General features: G+C 45.5%; 1 protein-coding gene across 1 annotated transcript; it reads right to left on the bottom strand.

Moving 5' to 3' along the window:
* Nucleotides 1–1216: 1216 nt before the first annotated feature.
* On the bottom strand, nucleotides 1217–9985 carry LOC135575870 (ankyrin repeat and MYND domain-containing protein 1-like). The gene is made up of 6 exons (XM_065036255.1): nucleotides 9669–9985; nucleotides 8741–8854; nucleotides 7052–7217; nucleotides 6170–6236; nucleotides 4820–4974; nucleotides 1217–3108 (listed from the first exon to the last, which is right to left on the bottom strand). Exons 1-6 carry the CDS (start codon nucleotides 9828–9830, stop codon nucleotides 2942–2944), a joined length of 831 nt encoding a protein of 276 aa, XP_064892327.1. The 5' UTR covers nucleotides 9831–9985; the 3' UTR covers nucleotides 1217–2941.

Here is a 9985-nt window from a genome sequence, read left to right as displayed (position 1 = left end):
CAAGCAGCGCCTTGTCCCCCACCTGCAGGGCTGCGCTGTGCCAAGGAAACGTGATCCCGGCATCCAGCTGGTCGCACTCACTGGCCCGGACCCTTGCCCAGCCCCGAGGCGGCCCCGCACTCACCGGTCTGCATCGGCTGGACCGTGGTGGCCTCGCAGGGATCCAGCAGAGAGCTGCTCTCCTGGGAAGCCTCCACCTCTTCCCAGGCCACCCTGGGGGTGTTGGGGGGGGTCCTCTCTGCCATTGTGTGAAACTGGAAATGGAGGGAAGTGGGGGGGAAGGACGGGAACTCAAGGGAAAGGCCTCTGTGCTGTGGGGCAAGGGGGAACTTCAGGGAAAGGCCTCTGTGCTTTGAAGTGCCGGGGCTGGCAGCGAAAGTCGTGGGCTGTGCTCGGGGTCTCCTCGCCAGCTCCGCGCTCCTGTCCTGTCCCGTCGCTGTCTTGTCAGACAGTGCAGGGCCGTGGCCACGCCGGCTGTATATGGCACCGTGTGGTGTCACAGAGCGGGTCACAAAGGGCCTCCTGTGACCCACCACCCAGGCCGGGAGGGGCAGGGCGTCCACTTGCCTCTTTGATATGGTATTTAAAATGTCAGCCCTCGGCCATCTAAGTGTCAATTAAAAATTGGACTCTGAAAGTGACTATTTAGGCTACAAATTGAGGCTTTGGGACCCTTAAATAGAGTTTTGTGCCTTTAAGAATATACAGGTAAAATACACTAGCTGCACCACAAAAAATCTGTTGACTACAGAAGTAAAATACGGTAAATGCACTGCTAAAAATGTGGTGAATATACAGGTAAAATATGGGACGTGCACCACTAAAAATGTGGTGAATATACAGGTAAAATACGGTACATGCACTGATAAAAATGTGGTGAATATACAGGTGAAAATGGGGCGTGCACTCTAAAAATGTGCCGAACATACAGGTAAAATACGGTACGTGCAACGCAAAAAATTTAGAGGACAATAAAAATTGAGTAGCGTTGTGCCCTAAACATGACGGTTGTGACTCAAAAACGAGGATCTGGCTGTTCAGAATTCTGCTGGGTCACCCGAGAGGGTTCATTTCCACAAGCACCTTGGGGTGACGCAGCCGCAACAGCAGCCCCAGAACTAGCCGAGGGCCGTTCGGTACCTGAGTGGGTCGTGGGTCGTGCCGGTGCTGGGGCTGCCCGGGGGGGCTCTCTCGGAGCAGGGGAGTCCGGACGCTCTCGCTTCTCTCTGGCCCGTGTGGTTTGGTGCTGGTTCCAGCACAGGCCGCAGGCAGGAATCCACCTGCAGCTCTGGAGGAGGCAGCGGCAGGATCGCCACGTGGGGAGAGCAAAACGAAGAAATAGACTGAACAGCAGAGTCAGTTACACTGTGAAGCAGCGTTCTTTATTTTGTCAGCGCTGGGGATCATCCTCCATCAGTGCTCCAGCGACTGGATGCTCTTGTATTGCTTATATTCACATAATTATTACATATGCATTACAATTTTTGAAAAATTTGACATACATCTATACTAAGAAATAATTGATGATGTTAGTTATAATTGTTTTTTCTTAAAATACGTCCATTAATTATTAGTAAAATACAAACTAAGCACTCTGCTTCTAAACAATGAGTCACTTAATCTTCTGTCTCCCTCTTGTCTTGCAGAAGGATCTAAAACTTGAAAAATATCCCCTCGTTTTGCAGGTGGTCAGAAAGCATTGATCTCGTATCAATTGGTTAATGATGGGTACGTTTTTTAATCATAGTATACATGAATTTGGCAGCTTCTCTTCAAGAGGTTGTGCTGTATATCCATTGCTTTGTATATTCTTTCATCGTTGTTGTTACTGTGGTGGGGTTTTTTGTTTGGTGGGTTTGGTTTGGTTTGCTTTGTTTCTTTTTCCGCTGTTCCATTGAACTGTTCTTACCTCAGCCCAGGTTGCCTTTAGTTTCCCGATCCTGCCCCGTCCCGCTGGGGGAGCGTGTGGCTTTTGCTGTGGGCGGGGGTTCCACGGGGTGTAACAGTCGCGCTGGTTTCTCAAGACGAGCTACCCCTGGTGTCCTCTCAGCACGTCGCTGACAGGTGGGCCCCATTCCGCTCGCTCTGTTCACCTGGAGGACTCTCAACCGCATCAATCTACACCTTTGCTTACCAGGCCAGTCCACCACTTTCTCACGTGAATGTGGGCCATCATTTCCCTCCTATTATTCTTAGTCTCCTCAAGCTGGCCAGCTGGTGACTTTGTCAGATGGATTCCACCCCTCCCCACCGGTCCTTGACCCCCTGTGTGGTCCTGTGGTTTTAAAGTCAAACCATGGTCAGTGACACAGCTGCACAACAAGGTGCTGAACTTCAAGACCCAGCCACTCTTCCTTAAGCCTTTCCACTTGGATCAAGGAGAAAACCATCTGGGCCCCCTTGACCTTGACTCTCACCCCCAGAGCCACATGGTCACATTTTATATGCTCGGAGACTTTCCTGGCAGGATTGTCAGTGCCCATGTGGGCTAAATCAAGGGGTAACAGTCTAAGGGTTGAACAGTCCTCAGCAAACTCTCCCCAGGATCCCAGATCTGAGCCCCCCATGAAGCAAAATAACTCCCTAGAGAGCAAGTCCAGTTGCCAAACAGGCCCTGTGTTTCCCACAGGAGGGAATAGTCGTAATGAAGTTTAATAATGGGCAATATTGCTTTTTAAAACATATATGTAGCATTATACAATTAAAATCAATCTGAGGTTCACTGTACTTCTAACTGAAGACATTTACTTAAATACGTAACGCACACTGCTTTTTGATGGCATTATCATCCTTGAGCCACATGGTATCTTAGGGAGATGCTTTGGGTTTAGTTTCTCAAAACACATCAGATCACTTAACTTCAGTAGAAGTGGAATACAACACACAAAGTGCAGCGGTATTAACACCTGTCCTCACAACAGCAGGAGCAACATGAAACAAGTCAGTTGTTCTTCCTGTGCCGCTCTCTTCCTCCAGTCCCAGCTTTACTCTTTGTTCCACCTCTTCTGTCCTCTTTTCCTTCTCTTCCCTTTTCCCCCTTTTTGCCAGTGACATTCTTTTTCAATCCTGCCCTGCTCGCGTCCAGAGCTGCTTGACTTGTACGCTTCTCTGGAAAACAAAATAAAATAAAAGGAACAACAAACCTGCCCATATTTCTGTGGGTGACCTTTGGTTTCTCTGGAATAATGAACTGGAAGCCGGTACAAGACTTGAGAAAGTTCCCATTTTGGCACAGTTTATCAAATACAACATCACCAGACACGACTCTCAGGTAGTTATGGCTCAACTATGAACCTCCTAACGAACAATGACCACACACGGGAGTGCAAATGACACTTGTTTCTTCTAGTAAACATGTCTGAGAATTTATTAATCCCACCAGGGCTCAAACATGGAGAGTTTTGCTCATAAGCTACGAAATAAATGTTAATTGCATTTCCATAGAGTGAAAAGCACAGGAATGAGGAAACAGGGCAGAGGGCACCAGAGGCTCCCAGAGCAACAGACCGAGTTGCTCCAGCTGGTCTGAGTCAGGGGTTTTCGGGTCCTTTTAAATTAACAATAAACATGGCAGAGAAAAGACAAAACGAACCAACCAAGCTACAACAAAAACCACCAAAGCACCTTTCTACCTCAAAATTAACTGGAAAAGAAGGCACTACTTAAAAAGAAATGTCTTCATTGCTGAGAAAAAATGTGTCTACAGAAAGACATTCACACTTGTTCTGAATTTAATTCACTGAATCTGAATTGAATGAAATTTGGCGTTTGCCATACAGGAAAGGAATTGCTACCAAAATAAGCAGTGACTTAAGTAATTACTAATTAGCATCCTAGTATAACCCACCTGCATCCCTACCCTGTCTTTTTAAAGACAAGATAGTAAAATGCTGCATTCTGAATGAATGTAATTTTTGCATGTTTAAGTCTTCCAGTGTACAGCTGCCATATTATCAACCATTTGTCCTTGTAGTTTTATTTCTAGTCCTATTGTATTGTATTGTATTCTATGGTATTGTATTGTGTTGTATTCTATTCTATTCTATTCTATTCTATTCTATTCTATTCTATTCTATTCTATTCTAAGTAGCGTGATTCTATTCAGAGCCCCTACCGGTCAGCACGTATGCTTGATATAACTTGTCTCCAGTGGGAGAGACCTCACTGTCCCCAACACACAAGGTTTTACATGTATTCCAATTTAAAAGCTCCAGGCAGCCTGTGCTTTTCAGCAGTTCTGCACCCCTCTCCACATGGGACAGATTTCTCATTCAATCTGTTATAGAATTAAAACTGTATAATTTCTACCACACTAGTCTTCTGCTATGTAGTGTGTTGTGTGTGTAATGTGGCTTCATTTTTAGCAGCACAAGTGTGGCTTCCAAGAATCACAGTAGTGTGTTATCAACAATTTAATGCATAAAAGTCAGAAATCTCATTGGTTTATCTTCTAATATACACACAGAGATGATTAAGGAGTTTGTACAGAAAACTCCACTCTGCCTAGCTTCTGCGATCTCTTGTGATCCTTCGCCCTGCAATGTCATCTATTGATGTCGATGGTAACTAGGCGTGTTTCCTTTGACCTGTATTCACCCCAGAGATTCTTCTCCCTTGAAACTGAGAGTAACGACACAGTAGCATCTCTCCTAAAGCTGGTGGGTTTACAAAAAACACAGCTATTCCAGTGAATGAACTCAACTTTTTCATTTATATTCCTCCATAAAACACCTTTTACTGGTCTGTTACACGGAAGACACATCAGGTCAGTGCACACACACGGACCACTGCACCCACACAGGAACCACACGGGACTTACCCAGCGACCCCGAGCACTCCTGCCTGTGCCGCTGGCTCCAGGCGTTCCTTCTGCAGGTCTCACTGCAGGTGAAGACTTCGTGACAACGCGTGCACGGCAACAGCTGAACACCGACCGAGCGGCCACACTGGTAGCAGTACTTGAAGAATGGTAGTCTAGAGCAAAGGTGGTTGTAAAATGAAAGCACATTACTGTTTGTTTAGGGTTTTCCTCAAGCATGTTTGCAGATCACGGTAAAACTAAATCAAAATGGTTACAATATATAAATAATATTCAACAATAAAGAAACAGGATGCTGTAGTTTAGCACAGGAGTCCGTGAGGAACGGGCTGCACACCCGCTGCTAAACCAGCCCCAGAAACAGCCCCGGAAAAGCCAAGTGTCCTAGTGAGGAACACAGCCAAACCAACAGCCCCGCGCTGACACCGAGCAGCGACGCTCGCCGTGCTTCAGTGCGCTCCTGACGCTGGGTCTGGACGTGGCCCTTTCAAACTGAGAGGCAGACCAGACTACATACGGCCAGAGACAACAAAGCCATGCTGGTGAACCTAAAAAAGCCCTCACAGAACCCCCTGGAATCCTGCAGAGACAAACAGGGACACCCACAGACCACTGCACTGCAACAGTTATTCCAAAGCTGGAACGTCAAACCCAGTGCTTGGGCTGACGTGTCCAGCAGGTCTGGGAAACTCAATGTCAGAGTGAAGTGCAAGCTGGGCTGTGCATTTACAGCCTTTTAAAAAGCATTTACAAATCCTTTCCCAATAGCTGGCAAGTTTCACCAAGGTTTCATCAGTCTCTGTGCGTCATCCCTGAGATCTATTTGTAAAATCTTTGTGCGTGACTTTAACCTTTCAGGTTTTATTTTAGTTCACTTTCTGTTCTTCTGGCTATTTCTGCATCTTATGCTATTATTGATCCATCTCAATTCAGCAAAAATGCTACCTCAAAATTACACCCAAATTGTACAAGTTGTTCCTGCAGTTTCTGGAGAATTGTAAGCCACAAAATTTGTGTGGGTCTATTTCTCATCATTTGCACGCTACTCAAAGCTACTGATGTCATTAATTGGTTTAAAGCACAAGGACACACTGCGTCCCACAGGAAGACTGAATATTGTGCAGGCTCTCACGGCAAAGTGCGGAGCTGGAAAGGAGCGATGTGATCAGAGCAGAGAAAGAAGCAAACTGCAGCTGGTGAGTCTGCATAGATGAGAGAGGAAAATGAGAAAGGAGACAAAGGCACAGTGACAATAGTTACAATGAGGAAAAAGAAAAAAGCAAAAAAACAACAGGGCATAGTATTTTTGACTAAGAACAGACAATGCATGGTGCAGTATCTTTGCCCTACCTCACTTCTTCCACACAAAGGCTGCCTCCTTTCTTCTTTGAAACACGTGTGTGAACAGCTGAATCCACTACACCAGCACGAGAGGGCAGAGGGAAAACAAAAATCAGTATTCTCCTCCTTCATTAAAAGTCTGCTTGGCTCTGTCCACCGTGTAACATTTGAATCTACAGAATAAAATGCGTCTTCCACCAACAAGCTTCAGAAGCCAAGGAAAAAGGAGACAAGTTGCTACATCACAGCCAAGAGAAAGGAATTATACAGACAATTTACTTCCTGCTCCTGCCAAGCCGCAGAGTCACTGGTGATGTCAAACTGCAAGGGTAACGATCTTATATTCAGGGTTCACTTCCCAAGTGAAACACCTTCTGCCCCAAAGTCTGGTATTCGGGAGCTTGGACGCTGAGCCTGATTCCATCACAGATTTGAACGCCACTGAGAATGTAACTCAAATCATCTTAATTTGTGTATTCATTGTTGCTACTCTAATAGCAGAAGAGCATTGATATTATACAATGGGAGTAAGTTGCCATAAGGAATTAAAATACACTAGATGGCCACAGTCCTGATAGATGTCCTGCTACCCACACCCAACACAAAGATGTAAAGAAAGAGGAGCGAGCTCCTCAATCGCTGTTTAACACATGGTAATGGATCTTGCGCAAGGATTTACCAGGAAGCAGCTGACAGGCACTGATCTCAGATTTTCTTCACAATGTCTTGTTAATGTCTGCAGAACCTCTGCATCCCCTACCACATATGTAGGAGCCGATTTTATCAGGAGTAACCTTTTCAGACAGTAACACTGGAATGACAACAATAAATGCCCCTTCACAGCAGGTGATGGTACACTTAATCTCGAGCTATTCTGAAACTTGAACTCACATTTCTTGGATCTTCTCAACTTTTCTTGATCCCACTCTTTCTCTTTCAGGATGACACACTCACGGAGCTTCACTGTAATGTGTTCCAGCAGCGATCGGCGTGTTTGAAGAACCTCCTGCTCAGATGCTGACAGTACGTGGTACGGTGTGTGAGCAATTCTCGTATCCTGCAACATGCCAGGAGTTAATCCCCCGGTGCATGGGGACACTAACACACAAGTACTTCCGAGTTAAAGCCAAGCTGTTCTAAAAGCACAGCATCATCCCTGCTGGGTCCTGGCGTGGAGCTCAGTCAGTGACACTGGGCACAGGACGTGTCCACGTCCGACATTCAAGTTGTTCCATTTATCAGTTTGTTGAGTGGTCAACAACTAAACAATTTTCAAGTGTTTGTTCAAGGGGGACCCATAGAACATTTTGGGTTGGAAGAGACCTTTAAAGGTCATCTAGTCCAACCCCTGCAATGGGCAGGGACATCTCAACTAGATCGGGTTGCTCAGAGCCCCGCCCAGCCTGGCCTTGAAAGTCTCCTGGGGATGCTGCCCTCGTTGTGCAGAGCTCCTCCCCAGCACCTCAGGAAGCACCACAGAATTTATTGGAATGAGCAGCCAGAGGGCATGGATTGTGCAGGCTCTGGCCCTCAATGCCCAAACCACTACCCTGTAGCAAGTGCCAGGAAGGAGAGCACAAGCAAGAGTCCGGAGCAAGGCAGGAAGGTAAGTATGGTGGTCAAGTCTGAGCTGTGATTACAGCTATAAATAGCTTAATTTAATTCTTTTCCTGTTTGACGATCAGCTGTGGTTGCAAGCAAAGAAATTGCAATTTAATGTCTACGCAGAAGATCGGTGTGAGATGCAAACCCCCCTCAGCTCTCGCCAGGCCGCTCCATGAACAGGGTGCACCGCTACTTTTGTCCTTTTCAGAACAACTGTTCGTACTCCAGAGGTAAGCGATCTGCTTACCATGTAAGCCTTCTTGTTAATAAGCCAGCTATTAAAAACGACCTTATGTTAGTTCTGATTAGAAGTGTCACACAATCCCAGGCCTTTAAAACGTTTTTTAAACTAACATATCCAGAAAAAAAAATAGAAATTTATTAGTTATACTTCATAGTAAGATTCTTTTTCTAAGGCATTAACAAGTGATTAAGGACGACTTTAGTAAGTCCATTTATTTATTTAGTAAATATATATATATTAGTTATTTTATGTACAATGTATAGCATATATTATATAATTAATATTTTTATACATGTTTACTTAAATATATATTTTATTTAGAAAATCCATTATTTTCAAGTTTGATCAATAATGTCCTGTCATCGCTTACAACATACCACACAAGCCATAATAACTTCACCTGATTTGATTACAGCCTCACAGAAACACACGTGACTTTTGGTTTTAATGCCTGGGTTTGAGATTACGGTTAACTCTTTCCAATCCAATGATGGATGGAATCTTTCTATAATGTGTGACAGGAAGGATTGTCTTCACAGGCAAAACTGCTAGAGGTGTTCAGACTTAAGTGATTAACGCTGCTCCTGGTGCTGAACCAAGTCTCACAACAAATGAAGGGAAAAAGCAAATTTCCATGAAAGCCTCTGCAGAAGGCTTTAGACAATTAATCAGGACACAACAGGCCATGTATTTGAATGGATGCGAATGCACAGTACTTGCTGAAGTCATACCTGATAATATTTAAAATAGGCATAGTCAACAGCTGTTCCCACAGCTTTGGTCTGTCCTTCCCGAAGAGGAACCGGTGCAAGGATATTGGCGCCAGCTTCAAGCAGTTTATCAACCTGCAGAAAGCAAATCATTGTACATCCAAGTAAAAAGAAAACCTTCCCAAAAAAACTGTGATCACACCAGAGCTAAAGAGACAGGACCGGGCATCAGAGCCTCATCTCTATTTGTGAGACTGTTCTGCGCACTGAACCACACGTTTCTTTGTCCCTTTACGGCTGTTGACAAATTGTCATATCTCTTTTTTAGGTAAAACCTTCTTGCAGGCAGTTGTTTTTTGTTTCGAGACATCTCCCAATCCTGCAGTGACAAATGAAGCCGCGACAACTAGTGAGGAAGGGGGAGAACAGAACCCAGCGGGGGAACCGGCTCCACACCAGAGCCTCAGCTGCAGCGTCCTGACCCCCGAGATCAGCCCGGGCTGAGGACAGAAACCGGATTGCACGGGCCAAACACGGCTACTGGCCTCACAAGAGAGGAGAAAGTGCATTGTCATCGACCACTCCACAGCAACAACCAAACACAGAGTGTTTCTCTTCACATGGATGCTGATTGAGTTTTTAAACAAAGCGACAGTCAGATTTGACGGGGTTGTGGGCACTACAAACATTCCATCTGACTTTAATGTAGTTTTTCTTCTTCTAGACACGGAGGTTATCATCCTCTTTACTCAAACATTAAAATGAATTTCCATACAAAACCTCTGCTCCTCAGGACAGAAACAAACAGCATTAGGAACAGACACAAATTCATTGTTCTAGGAAAAAAATCGGCTTACTCATTAAAGAGAACTGGGATTCAGTGCACTGACAAAAATCACTGTTTTCCTGAAGCTTAAAAAACCCCATCAAGCCCCAGAAGTAGTCTCACCAAGGCGATCCTCTGCGCTGCTGTTCTCTGCTGTTCGTACGCTGTGCTCACGGCCGCACACAGGGCACTTCCCACCGCTCTGCTCAACGGCAGGTTGGGGTCAGCCCCGTGTTCGAGGAGCTCGACCACCGCCTGCAAATGTGCACACGCAATGTGACTCATTTCTGACTGGAGAAGCCGCTATTGACAGTTCTACAGCGTGAAAGTGAGATCCTGTTCCAGATCAGCCAAGAACCAAAAGCTTCACGGTTTTCGCACAGCACACATGGGGTATCTGCTGGTGTTTGTCATCATTCAGCAGCACACAAAAGCTTAAA

The sequence above is a fragment of the Columba livia genome, chromosome 19 (assembly GCF_036013475.1).
Source record: "Columba livia isolate bColLiv1 breed racing homer chromosome 19, bColLiv1.pat.W.v2, whole genome shotgun sequence".
NCBI classification, from domain to species: domain Eukaryota; kingdom Metazoa; phylum Chordata; class Aves; order Columbiformes; family Columbidae; genus Columba; species Columba livia.
This window is presented reverse-complemented; position numbering and strand designations above follow the sequence as displayed.

What these genes read in the sequence shown, in the direction of transcription:
- LOC135575870 (XM_065036255.1), bottom strand. Translation starts at nt 9,830, where the DNA reads ATGAGTCACATTGCGTGTGCACATTTGCAGGCGGTGGTCGAGCTCCTC. An exon ending in CAGCGCAGAGGATCGCCTTG is followed by an intron (nt 8,855 to 9,668) that starts GTGAGACTACTT and finishes TGCTTTCTGCAG; the next exon opens with GTTGATAAACTGCTTGAAGC. An exon ending in GTTGAGAAGATCCAAGAAAT is followed by an intron (nt 6,237 to 7,051) that starts GTGAGTTCAAGT and finishes GTGCTGGTGTAG; the next exon opens with TGGATTCAGCTGTTCACACA.